Source organism: Cryptotermes secundus, unplaced genomic scaffold (genome assembly GCF_002891405.2).
Source record: "Cryptotermes secundus unplaced genomic scaffold, Csec_1.0 scaffold193, whole genome shotgun sequence".
Taxonomy (NCBI): Eukaryota; Metazoa; Arthropoda; class Insecta; order Blattodea; family Kalotermitidae; genus Cryptotermes; species Cryptotermes secundus.
Window position 1 is genome coordinate 178609 of NW_019731217.1, and position 14387 is coordinate 192995.

Sequence of the window (14387 nt, forward strand, 5' to 3'; positions counted from 1 at the left end):
TAATTCAGTATAAAGGATGAGTTCATAATATCAGTTGAGTATTTTAATTTACCAGCACAAATATTTTTATCTGTAATATATTAAAAAACTCTTAAGTTTTAACATCTGTATTTGCTTGTATCTTGAACAAGATGACAGTCACTTTTTAGCCTTAACATGTTATTGTTTTTTTAAGCTCAGAAATTTTTATTTGTGTTTGTAGGTTATGGGATATGACAGTGTAGCAGTTAGAGTATGTGATGATTGTCATCAGCAGATGGTAAATGATTCAGAACTGTCAATAAGCCCAGTGTGTGGTGAGAATCAGCCATCAATCTTACTGAACTTGGAAAATTCAGTAAATTCTAACTTGACATGGAGGCTGACAACAGATGAGGCCTACAACACTACCCTTCGAGAAGAATTTGGTTTTGAGCATGCACCTAGCGTTTCTCTATGCTTGGCCATTCTTAAGCTTCATTCAGAACATGTAGGATATCCTAGGTTAGTAATAACAGTCACCTCATTAGAGTAGTAGTTCTCAAGCATAAATTGGCCTCTGCTGCATTCAGTTTTAAATGACATTTTTATATGAAATACCAGAATGTAAAATTGTGAACATAAACACTGAACTACAAATTGAGGGTAGTGGTTACTGTCCCTTTATGCAATATTATTAAACTGAACCTTTTTCAATTCAGTTTCTGAAAATGTAAAAACGCCTTTACATACATAATTTATTCAAAAAAAAAAAAAGATGTGATCAAACTTTGTAACCGACATTTTAATTCAGATTTCTTTGTATTATTGATGAAAGAATTTAGTGACTGTGCTTAAGAATGTAATTGTTCAAGAAAATCCTGTCTGCAGTATAATATGAGGTCTGCTCACTGCTGTTCCAGAATCAAAGGAAATAGAGGAGTACTTTCACTTATTTGGTATTTTCATTCCTGCACAATGCCTTATACTGTAAATATTGAAGGTGCCTTTATTATGGACTCAGTGTTAAGAATGGGGGTTACGTTTCTGAGTGAATATTATTCATTGCATATTTGGTGATCGTGTGAGTATCCTGGTTATTAAAAGTTCTAATAACACAGAAGAGGTGCTGGATTATAAATGTGGCACTAAATAAGGAATTCACATTAAACTATATTACTTATTTACTTTAATAATGGTGTTGCCAGAAATTCTTCTGAAGATCAGTTAAAACGTTCAGTGTTGCATTTAAAGTTCGCTCAGTTGTGACTGTGAAGGGTCTTCTGAGTTGCAATACCATGCAGCTTGGAGGAACGTATCATCTTCAAAGTCAAATAGTAAGCCAAGCACAAAACCAGCAGAAGCAGGCAGCAAGCTGAGTGAAGTGCTTATGAAAAAGCCAGCCAGATAAATGCCAGTCCAAACATGAAAGGAATTGTGAGAAAGAGAGTGGAAGAATAACCACTGTCTACTGGGGGACTCAGAGAGAACCTAGGGGAGCAGAGGAAACAGCGCCATGGTTTGGATCTGAAACGGGCCAGCTGTGTGCTGCATGAAGTCAGAAGACAGCAGAAGTCATATGCATGTCTGGGGAAGAGGCTGGATAGGGCTACCTTCAGTAAGAGTCTGTGGGAATAAGCTGTTGTCAGAACAGCAAGGCAAGACCAGGGGTATCTCCTGAAAGGGCAGTGTGCACTTGCCAAACCACTTGGATAACACATCAGAAGGAACTTACAAGGGCGGTCTCCTGTGTTCTTCAGAGAGATGAGAGGTTTCCATGACAGAAGTCATCCTTCCTATTCATGTTACCAGGATAGAGCTCAACTGTTATTAGCTCCCTGATGATACAGTGCATGTGCCTGGATTTGGTGGCGAGGATACTCATGTCCTGAATTGTTGTGCTGTCCCCAAACTACAGGCGTTACAACCCAGAAGACTGTACTCTGTTGAAGCATTTAGGTTGTACATCTGATGAAATAGCCATTTGATGTTCTTCACTCATTTTTCACATTTTAATGCTTATAATAGATGTTTAAATTTACGCATTATAAAGATCAAAAACATACAAATAAGATGTGCCGAATATTTGCAGGCAATCTGCTCCTCAGTATTGAATTTGAAACCAACGTTTCCAAGATCTCCATCTCCGTCGTCAGGATCGATGTTGCCCTGGGTGATGCAGATGGAGGAGATCTCTGAAATGTTCGTTTTTAACTCAGCATTGAAACAGCAGATTCCCTGAGAAGATTTTAGTGTATTTATTTGTCATAAAGGTTTCACATCTTACGTGTAAATAAGATGTATAGACTTGGCAGCAAGCCCTACATGCAGATATGCACAAGATCCATGTTTGAGATGAGAATGTTTAAAATTTGGAATTAGGCTATGAGGCATGGAATGAACTCCATATATGCTTATGCAGGGATGTAATATGTAAATAGAAGACGTTCTTAGTATTGAAAATCAAGTCTAATACAATGCATCCAAACAGAATATGTGTAAATTAGGGTATATCTGATCATGATTTGTGTATTTATAAGAAGAATTAAATTGAGACACAGGTAGGATATTGATTTCCAGCAAGTCATTTTTTGTATCAGACTGACATATTGTTATCAGTTTGCATGCAGGAGTAGTAGAATGAAGCATCACTCTACGCATACTGATCATGAATTTACAAGTGGTGTAGACATATACAATTAATGTTTGGTGTGTTTATGTACATTTTAACAGAAAATGATTTCCTTAATAATTATATAAGTTGAAATAATGTAAGGTGGAACTTAGGAGTAAGTAACATGTTTTATTGCTCAGGTTTCTGTTGGATGCTTGTGATCGAATGCTGCGACTCTTGCAACCTGTAGGCCCAGGCACTGCAAATCCTGAAGTGGACTACAGCGTTGTCATACGTATGGTTAGGTATGTGGTTCCATGCTTCATTTTGATCCAGTGATACATTTCAATGTATGCCATAGCTTGGAATATTAATATGTATTATTTTGAAAATTTTAAGTTGGAGTCGATAAATTGTGTGTGTGTTGAAACCTGAAGTGGAAAATGGAAATACATGAATAAACTCAATTAGCACACATGTAGACACAAACTAATGTTTTATACTGAGCATACATATGGCTTGAACAGGTGAGATTCCTATGGTAGGTATCTGGTTGAAATCCTGGTCACGGACCTTGTGCTTGCCCTCAGTGTCTCCATCCAAATTCTGGAATAATGTCTCAGAATGGACCTTAACATGCACAACCAAGCTTCTGTGTGCCATTGGACAACTACAGTTTACATGTCCTGTCTGGAGTTGACCAAAAATATTTACCTCTCTAGTAGTTGCTGGTTCGATTATTAAATAAGACATGAGATGTCTCAGATCACATATTTGTGTTATTAATAATACTGTTACCTATTAGTGACTGGACATGGGGTTTGGTTTGGTAATTGGATTTATTGAAAACTTGCAGCTACAAAGAATTATAGCACTCTGTCTAATCTAAACACATTACATGTCACTATAAGGTCCCTGTTCTTAACTAAATAAGCACTACGCCATGAAGGTGTGTGGGGGAGTGGATGCATAGATCCACGTTTTCTTGACCTTGACACCAGCTGGAGCACATGCTCAGTCTTAGTCTTTTATAAGTCTTCACTGGTCATTACTTGCTAGGGGCATGTAACAATGCAACTCAAGACTCAGACTGGTAATTGCTGACTCCAACCTGATGACTTCCAACTCATGTTTCTCAACTCCAACTGACTGCTAAATTTCAGCTGACCTTCGCTGGCAAGGTGATTCTTGGTTCTGAGTCCCATGGCACTCATAACTATATTTTATTGTCTGATGGCTCTGGGAGACTTCTAGGTGTTTGATTTCAGTTTCATGATTCATACACACTTACTGATTGACATGTTAAGTGAACTGTTGTCTAGTGATGTCCCAGGTATTGTTGATGTGGGAGCTTGTTTCGATTGCCATGGAAACATATTTACCGGCCGTTGCCTAGCAATGGACGACTTTTCTGGGTCCGCTATTCTGGTTTTCAGCTGTCATATCACAATAGTATTGTCACAACAGTAGACAACACAGTAACTGATGCACCAATACAGATACTTATAAAATGTAGTGGGCGCAGCTGATGTGGATTATTAAATTGATAACATTGTATGCTGGCTTGCATATGTGTTATTTCTTCACTATCTTAGTAGCATCTGGATGTGAGCAAAATGACACTACTAAGCCATATTCGCTTGGTCCAAGGACATTTCTCTAATACCCAAAGCCTCTCACCCAAACAGTGGAATGTTACAAATAAACAAAATTACAAATAATTGAACCACTATATAACCTTAGAAGTTGATGCCTCTTTGCAACCATTACTGGGCAATTAACCAGCAGCAATACTGAAATTGAAGGAATTAAAATTTTTGTCTTTACATATGAGTTTATACTGAGATTTCAGTCACTGCGGTAACATATTGCATAGAATCTCATTGGAACATACAGTTTTGTTGTGTGTAGAAGTTTTTATTATAGAGACATTTATAACAGAGATGTTTTATTATATCTTAGAAATCTAGATGTTGCTATGTAAATGTTATTGTTTTAATCACAATCATGTTTTATATCCTTGCAGCAAAGCCTGTAATGTTAAGCTACAGACACAAACATGTTTTAACCCTTTACACAGTTCATCCCGTTTTTGTTTTCTGATTTTTAATTCCTCCAGCAAGTGACTGAGTTAGGTTATGAGTCTCAAAATGGCTGAATTTCAAAATGCATTCCTATTAGTTTGCATATACTTTTGGATCCATTAGCCAGAATATAGAATTCTCTACTGCAGTGTTGTCCAGTATGGTAAGTATGATGACTGTATCTGTCAGTCACTTTGCCCAGATTGTGAAGACTGTTAATATATCCAAAATAGTACCAAGAATGTTATCAGCTATGCTGCCTTTATTGGTTTGCAAGGCTCATATTATTACTTTTCTTAATATATTGGTTTTGTTTTAGCTGTTCACATTTGACTGTAGGGCCAAGTTGATTCTAGACACCATGACACTAGTTGGCACATTGGAACACATATGTGGAATTGCATCTGATTCTAAGAAATACTGATTTATTGAAGAACAGTAGTTTTGACAAATCACAATTTCAGGTTTGTGGCAAAACAGTTCAACTAAGGCCACATATGCCTTTCTTTTGCACAACATACTTCAGAACGTCATTGTTATAAGGATTGATTATTGAAATGTGATTTAAAGAAAATGTATGTTTTTCACTAATTCAGTCAGGCTCATGAAAAGTCATTGCTTCAGATTTTGTGTGAATTACTTCAGAACCTCAGCATATCAGTCCTTCATAACTGAGGAATGGAAATGAGTTTGAATTATGCTTCTTTAATGCACTGTAGAGTTAATTTTAGTATGATACATGATACTAACTCCGTCTTCAGTGCAAACCATATATTATAGGTCTTTTGTTTTGCTCTCCTTTACACACTACATGTTTCGGCCACAAACGGCCATCATCAGGTGTATTACTCACGTACCTGTCACACTGCACTTAGTTTAACATTTAAAATTTAAAAACACAGGTCTTTCTGATTTTTCCTTTCGTCGTTATTACCAAAATCTACTTCATTGATATCTTTGTTATTTACACATGTCAATTTTGATTTCTTTGAATTAGCACTTATAAAATCTTCAGTTCTAATTTTAAAATCTTTAAAATATTCCTATAAATTTTAAATATTTAAATTTTAAAATCTTTTCAATTTTCTCTAAATTTTAAATTTTAAATTTAGAGGAAAATTGAAAAGATTTTAAAATTATAACTGAAGATTTTATAAGTGCTAATTCAAAGAAATCAAAATTGACATGTGTAAATAACAAAGATATCAGCGAAGTAGATTTTGGTAATAACGACGAAAGGAACAACCAGAAACACCTGTGTTTTTAAATTTTAAATGTTAAACTAAGTGCAGTGTGACAGATACGTGAGTAATACACCTGATGATGGCCGTTTGTGGCCGAAACATGTAGTGTGTAAAGGAGAACAAAACAAAAGACCTATAATATATGGTTTGCACTGAAGACAGAGTTTGCAACATGTATCGTATGGAGTGCAATGGCATTCTTAAATATAATATTGTAATTTAAATACATTGTGTGGCACCACTATTTGATATGTTCTGATGTTCCAAGGTCTCTTGTGGTGGCTGCTAAGGTGAAGCATGCAAGATCTGGTCTGAACACTGGAGTTGCTCATTGTGACCAACTCTTGAGCCAGGTGGATTTGCTCAACATGCTCGTGAAGAGTGGTTGCTCTGCCCTAATTCCAGCAGAGCCACTGAATGGTCATGCCTTGCGCCACCTGCGTGATCGCTTGGTGGAGGAGGAGCTATGGATGCTTGCCATGGAGGTGTCTACAAAGAGTGGCCTTGATCGGAATGGAGTTTGGGCAGCATGGGGAAAAGCATGTTTGAGAGCAGGCTGTTGGGATGAGGCACGCGAAAAGTTTTCCCATTGTCTTGAAAAAGTGTCCCTGGGACCAGACTCGGCTCGTCCTCCTCGAAGCCCTCCCTTACTTAATGAGATAATACAAATCTTAAAGGAGGGAGCATACACAGTAGACCGCAAAGTGTTACAGCAAGCTGACAAGATTCGAGCTTCAAGAGCTGTACCGGTTGTGCTTCTCACATCACCAGCCCTAACGGTACTCCATTCCTTGTCATCACTAAAGGAAGTTGCACATGGCAATTATCCACAAACAACACCACCATTGAACACTGTTGTGATTGGTCCCAAATTAGATCCCTTATTTTATGAAGAGTGTCGCTACTATCTCACATCATATGGTAGTCATGCAGGAATCATCAGCTTCTACCTCAGTCATGATGATCTGGTAGAAGCTTTAAAACACGTTCTTTCTCAGAAAGTAGATCCAGAGGTATTTCTTGACATGATATACATTCCTTGTTTACGCCAAGGTCTCATCTCAGATCTGCATCAGGAGCTATCAGCCGTTGATCCGACACATGAAGTATGGAAGGTATAAAATTATAATACATAAAATATCTATAACCCTAATTTTCTCTTATGCTTGTCTCTTCTAATCTTATCTCATTGAGCATATTTAATGTAAGTATGAAATATATGGTGGTACTTTCTGAATGAATTTCCTTGCTTTCATAAATTTTATGTTCATTATAGTCCCTAAATTTTTTATACATCAGATAGATAAAATTGGCTGGAACACTTGGAATCCTTTGTAGAGACCTTTGTTGAAGGACATGTACTAAATATTTGTTTGTGTTTTTATTGCTAGTGGGGTGGGACTAAGTCCCTTGTACTGCGGCCACTTCTGGCCTATTGTACCAGCCCCAGATGATAGGTGAGGGTGATTGTGGAGCAATTGGTGGAGTGAAGATTGGCAGGGGAAACCGAAGTACTTGGAGAAAACCTGCCCCATTGCCACTTTGTCCACCACAAATACCACTGGACTGGACCCAGGATCGAACCCGGGCCACCGCAGTGGGAAGCCAGCGACTCACCGCTTGAGCTTGAGCATGGCCAGATATTTGTATTACTGTCTTTTTTTGTTTTCTGAAGGACTTACAAAATTTAAAGTGGATAAAATTAAATCATTAGTATGAACAAAAAAAAAATTGAAACTGTAAGGTAAACCAGATTAATTTCTTAATTTGATAAGGAATTTATATTGCTTTAATTTCATTAAAAATGATGAATACATACACAGCCCTCCCTGTCTCTTGTAGGAAATTGTATACACCTATTAAATCTTACTTTTATGTTTTAAAGGACTGTACTTCAAGTTGAAAACAAGATGAACCATTATTTCAGGTTTGCTTCCCAAGCTATTTATAGCTGAAAGTCCATGAAGGTATTGTTAAACCACACCCTGCACCTTTCCCCTATGTGAAAAAAAAATTGCATTCCAAAATCTGAGAACTGAATGCCAACATAGAAAGTTCTTGCCATTCTGAAGCTGAAGTGCATAGTACACATAGCCATTCTAATTTGTAATCAAAGAAACATTGATTGATGGCTGTGGGTACAAGAGTAAGCATGACCCAGGAAGCCCAACAGTATAACACACGCAGTCGCAGGAGCACGACACAACAAAAGCACAACACACAAGATAATGAAGGAGTGCTCCAACAAAGGAGAATGGGCGTGACTGCCGTAGTGAGGGGCGACGTAGCGATGTGGTATCCTGAACAATTTTAATATTTTTAACGTTTGACAATGTATATGATAGATACATATTTTAGTTATTTTAATGTGTGAACATGGCATGCAATGAACTGGTTTGACGTGGATAAGTAAGCACCTGAAGATGGCATTATTATGCCGAAACATGTAGTGCGAGGGAGAGAAGGAGATAAATGAGTGTATGCACTGCAAGACGGATTAAATAAATCATGGACTTAAATCAGTGCAACAGGACGCTAAAATATAACATGACAAAATAGTTAAATCCTCAGTTCAGACAGTAGGAAAGACATTGAGAACATTAGCTTCATGTTTACATGATAACCACTTCCAACAACTTGGGGAATGTCTGCATAACAGTTCTGGCCTGTTGGCTCTATTATTGCCTGTAGACGGCATAAAAGTGTCTTTGTGTCATTACCTCAGATTCTGTTCAACTTATAGGAAAAGTGCATTTAACATGAAATGTGAGTTTAGTTCTTATCTACAACTTTTGTTTAAAACAGTTTTCTGGACAGCCCTTGGTCGTCCCCGGTCGTTTTGGTCAGGAAAAAGAATGGGGAGCTCCGTTTCTGTGTGGACTACAGAAAGCTGAACGACGTCACCAAGAAGGATTGCTTTCCACTACCCTGCATTGATAACACACTGACTCTCGCTTGCTGCTCAGCCGGCTTTTATTCCGTTCACTGTTGCTAGTGTAACGTGGCGTATAGCCTAGCAACGCTGTTACCCCTTGGTGACGTCACCGCTGTTGACTCGCTTAGCTTCAAGGATGCTAGGACTCGGCTAACTTCGGCTCCGATCGCTATGGACTACTTCACCAAGTGGCCGGAAGTGTACGCCATCCCGAATCAGGAGGCTTCTACAATAGCGGAAGTTCTGGTTGCCAACTTCTTCTGCCGCTTCGGCATGCCTCGAGAGTTGCACAGTGACCAAGGCCGTAACTTCAAGTCTCATCTACTGAAAGAAGTTTTGCAACGCCTGGGAGTGAGCAAGATGCGCACCACACCCCTGCACCCACAGTCGGATGGCATGGTGGAACGCTACGTCAAGACCATCGAGGAGCACTTGCGGAAGGTCGTCTCATCCCACCAACGGGACTGGGACGAGAGGTTACCCCTCTTTCTCCTAGCTTACAGGGCATCCACTCACGACACTACGGGCCTGACGCCTGCTGGTCTAGTGTTCGGACGAGAACTACGGCTACCCTGCGACCTGCTGTTTGGAGTACCCCCAGACAAGGAACAACCCACAACCGATTATGCAGCAGACTTAGTGGATCATCTGCACGACATCCACAATTATGCCCGGCAACACCTGAAGCTTGCCAGTGACCGGATGAAAACTCGGTACGATAAACTGGCCAACTCCGCAGGTTACGACGAAGGCGACCGAGTCTGGCTCTATCGCCCAACCCGCAGAAAGGGGAAATCGCCGAAACTACAAGCATCATGGGAAGGTCCTTACAAAGTAGTGACCCGGATAAATGACGTGGTTTACCGAATCCAGAAGACCCCTAGGTCGAGGATGTTGGTAGTACACCTCGACCGGCTCGCGCCTTATCATGGAGCTGCTCGAGATGAGCAACCATAAAAAGGGGGAAGATGTGGCGGTTGGAGAGCAGAGCAACGGGGAGAAGAGAAACAGTAGAAGGACACAAAGAAGATGCTGCAAGAACAGCCTCCAAAGAAAAGGAACGGGGGAAGCACGGTTAGGCTATTCGGGACGAACAGCCTTAAGGAGGGAGCAGTGTGACATGTTGACCCCTACCTCCCCAGCGGCACGTAGTGGTAACGTAGTGCTCGCGTAATAGGCGAGTCATCACCCCGCAACTCTCCCCGTGGTGACGTCATGAGCGGAGCCGAAGTTAGCCGAGTCCTAGCATCCTTGAAGCTATGTAAAGTGAGTCAACAGCGGTGACGTCACCAAGGGGTAACAGTGTTGCTAGGCTATACGCCACGTTACACTAGCAACAGCAAACGGAATAAAAGCCGGCTGAGCAGCAAGCGAGAGTCAGTGTGTTATCAATGCGGGGTAGTGGAAAGCAGTCCTTCTTGGTGACGTCGTTCAGCTTTCTGTAGTCCACACAGAAACGGAGCTCCCCATTCTTTTTCGTGACCAAAATGACTGGGGATGACCAAGGGCTGTCCAATTCTTCTATAACCCCCCCTCCGCGCATTTTTTCAAGCATTTCCTTTACTTCTACTTGTTTTGCCAGGGGTACTCTCCTCAGTGGCTGTCGAATTGGTCAGGCTTCTCCCGTGTCTATGCGGTGATATACCTTGTTTGTCCTTCCATAATCTTCATTGTCTTGTGCGAAGATATCGGCGTACTCGGACACGAGATCCTCTAACTCCTGAAATTCTCCGGGGCTTAGGTGTGGCTTGGCCGCTGTGGTCACGTCCGCTAATTTCGGTGTTAGACCTGGTGCTGGGTGCTGCCCCACTTCGGGCAAAGCCACGAATGTTACTGGCTCACAGTGCGCCAGAGGGGATCCTCTCCTGAGCTTTTGGTCCTTGTGGGTAACATTCATGACCCTCACTGGTACTTCTTGATAGTCCTGAACAAGGGTCCTGGCTACGTAGATTCCCTCAGGCGGATGGGCCTGTGGGCTTGGTTCTACTAGACCATTCTCTACTCCCAGATGATTCTTCATTTTTTGCCATCACTATTCCCTCGTTCCGTGCGGGTATCACATGGTCCTTTGCCACTACTAAGCTAGAAGGACGGGGTCCTGCCCCAGGACTCCATAGCGATACTTCTTCATCCGCCAGACGCAGAGTTTGGCGCCCTATATCCACTGAAGCATCATAGGCGCGCAGTATGTCTAGTCCCAGGATGAGCTCATCGGTGATATTCGCGACAAAAACCCACATCGTAATAGGTTGGCGCCCTAGGGTAAGGGTCAACAGAACTTCTTTCAGTATGGGTAGGGATCCTCCAGACACGGTCTGCAGCGTGAAATCTGGGTTTGGCTGTCTTTCAGGCCATCCGGCGGCGATATCCGGTCTTACTACCGTGACGTATGCTCCCGTGTCCACTGTCACCTGGCACGGTTTATCACTGACCAATCCCTGGGTGACCAGACTGGTGTTGGCTTTCTCCGTCATGTCGGTGAGGGCATAATGTGGGGGCCTTAAGGCATATGCCGGCGTTCGCCCATCTCCGCCGGCCGTCGCTCGTTTCCCGACGGTTGGTCCTTTCTCCAGCTTGTTTCCCTGTTGTTTCTGGGTCACCATTCTGATTTCCCCGGCGATTCCCTTTTATTTCTTGGAGGTCCTTCTTTTTGGTCCTGGTGCTGTCTATTGTCATCTCCTCGTTGGGTGGGGGACAATCGGAACTTTGTGCTATCTCCGTGAGATCTGGCTGCTACCAGTACCGCCTGCAGCTCTAGCACTTGTCGGAGGGCCTCGTTTACCGTCTTTTCCCCTCCCAGCAGCAGCTGGAACTTTATATCGGAATCTCGTATTCCGTATGCGAAGGCTTTTCCTGCCTCCCTTCCTATGTGGTCAGCAGGTAGATTTGGGTAGGCACAACGGGAAAGGAGTTCAATGGCCGTGGCAAAGTCTTGCAGGGATTCTCCAGGTCTCTGCGTCCTCGTTCTTAGTTGGCAGTGGTAAGCAGCTGCAAAGTGTTGGTCCCCGAAACGGTCCTCTAGAGCCTGAAGTGTTTCCTCATAAGTTGTATATGTCAGAATGCCGGGTAGTATTTCCACCGCCCGACCCTTCAGGGCAGTAATTAGGTACGTCGATTTTTCCTTATCCGTCCATTGGTTGTGCTCTGCTACGGTCTCGAATTGTCGCCGGAACTCGCTCCATTGTTGAATTCCCGTTGAATGTTGGGGGCTGAGCTGTGCTCGCGACGATTGTTGATGTATTTCCCTGCTCGGCCTTCATTTGTACTATGTCCAACTGTGCCTGGAACTCCCGTTTGGTTTCCTCAATTGCTGCACAGGTTTTTGTTAGTGGTTTCGCAATGTTGGAAAACCCTGAAATAAATAGCTTGTAATATGCGCATAGTCCCAGAAAGCTTCTAACTTCATGTTTATCCTTCGGGGTCGGCCATTCTCGCATGGCTTTCAACTTCTCCGGGTCGGTGGATACCCCTTTTGGTGATACAATATGCCCGAGGTACCGGACCTCTTCCTGCAAGAGTTTACACTTTTCCGGGTTAAGTTTCAGACGGGCTTCCCAGAACCTCTCAAACACTTTCCGTAAGTTGAGCATGTGCTCTTGGAATGTGCGGCCTATTACGATCACGTCATCCAAGTACACAAGGCATGAATCGTACGTGAGCCCTCGTAGGACTGTCTCCATTAGCCGTTCGAAGGTTGCCGGGGCATTGCAGAGGCCAAAGGGCATGACTGTGAACTGCCATAGCCCTTGCCCTGTCGAAAACGCTGTTTTCTCTTTGTCATCTGGGTGTACGTCGAGTTGTATGATTTTTGCATGAGTTATAAGCAGAAGTATGAAGTGACAGGAGGTTGGAGAGAACTACAAAACGAGGAGCTTAATAACTTGTACTCTTCTCTAAGTATAATTAGAATGATCAAGTCAAGAAGATGAGGTGCACAAGTCATGTAGCATGAATGGGGGAAAAGAGGAATGCATATAATATATTGTTGGGAAAGCCAGACGGAAGGAGATCACTGGGAATACCGTGGCGTAGGCAGTTGGACAATATGAAAATGGATCTTAGAGAGGTAGGGTGGGTTGGTATGGATTGGATTGGTCTGGCTCATGATAGGGACCAGTGGAGGGCTCTTGTGAACACAGTAATGAACCTCAAGTTCCATAAGTTGCTGGGAAATTCTTGAGTAGCTGCAGATTTAGCTTCTCCTCAAGAAGGGCTCAGCTCCATGAGTAAGTAACTTAGCATATGCAGAAGTGCAATTTGGAAGTGTTCTTTGTCATTGCCATATTTAACTGAAACTAAAATATGTTGACACATTGTAGTAATACTCCCTAATATCAAATTTAATGCAAGTCCATTTAGTGGTTTTCGATTTTGTTAGGTGCAGACAGATGGGTGGAGAGACAAATATGGTGAAAGTAATATGGAAATTTTCCCAACTTTTCATTGCACATTGACCAAAAAACAAGATATTTCTGGTGCGTATTATAACAAACATTTTCAGGAATTTTACAAATTGTTGTATTGGGGTTTCATTGTGTTTTGACAAACGATATGAGATCGCAATTTTGGAGGGCAGTTTATTATTCCTTAAGTAAGTCCTTGCACATGACCTTGTGTTTGTATCAGCAGTTCTCATAAACATTCTAGTTACATAAATTGAATATGTTCTTCTGTCCATAATGATACTAGTGTTAACGTATTTTACTTTTCATAAGTACCTAAATGCAAGCTTTGGGCTGTTACTGACAATTTATATCCTCATGCTTAGCCACTGTTTAAACCCTTGAATTTAATTTAATCTTCACTGCATCATAACACAGTAGATGAACTTGGAAATGTTTACTAATTGAATTGAAATAAAAAGTTCTGCTTCCATTAAATTGTTGAAAGAATTAAAACATACCAGTTTATAAGTTATCTTATATTGTTAAATACTGAACTATTAGATGAAGTCATTAATATCATCATAAGTACATAAACTGACAAGTTGGACTTATAGCTGTCCAACCTTTGTTACTGTACCAGTATTTGCAATTTCTTCACTAGTATCTATTTACAGTTTTAACCCTGGCATTTAATTAGACATTTAAAGTATATTTATGAGTGAAATATTTAAATATTTTTTCAGAGTAATTAGGCTCTGTATATGTTGTCAGTGTGATTTGTAAGAAATACTCCATTTCTTCAGCTACTTTACACTGTGTTTACAGTTGTACCTGTGCCATGTATGCTATCATTTCGAGAAACAGGGCTTGCTGAATGTGCTGTACCAATTGCAAGTCTACATGCATGATTATGTTCGTGCAGCAATGACATGCATACGGTTTTATCAGAAGGGAGCAAGAAATTACAGTGACTTGGCTTCCAATCTTGAGCATCTCTATAGAGCTCAGAGCCACCTGGAAAATGAACTTTTGACAGCTCAGTGGGAAACCAGCACTAGATCTTCACCAGGTATTGTTTGTTATAACCTTATCATTATGGTTTATGTGTTTAAGGTTTTCTTTCATACTTTGTTCCAATATAATTTAAAGATGTCTTTAATTGGGGAT

At 41.2% G+C, this 14387-nt stretch overlaps 1 protein-coding gene across 3 annotated transcripts in view; it reads left to right on the forward strand.

Annotated features, from left to right (window-relative positions):
- The window catches only part of LOC111866417, a 109653-nt gene that overhangs the window by 91111 nt on the left and 4155 nt on the right, over positions 1 to 14387 (forward strand). For all 3 annotated transcript variants that reach the window (XM_023855346.2, XM_023855347.2, XM_023855348.2), the window contains 4 exons: positions 203 to 483; positions 2773 to 2877; positions 6169 to 7015; positions 14046 to 14289. In XM_023855346.2, coding sequence (XP_023711114.1) covers positions 203 to 483; positions 2773 to 2877; positions 6169 to 7015; positions 14046 to 14289 — 1477 coding nt within the window. The remainder of the gene's footprint in view (positions 1 to 202; positions 484 to 2772; positions 2878 to 6168; positions 7016 to 14045; positions 14290 to 14387) is intronic.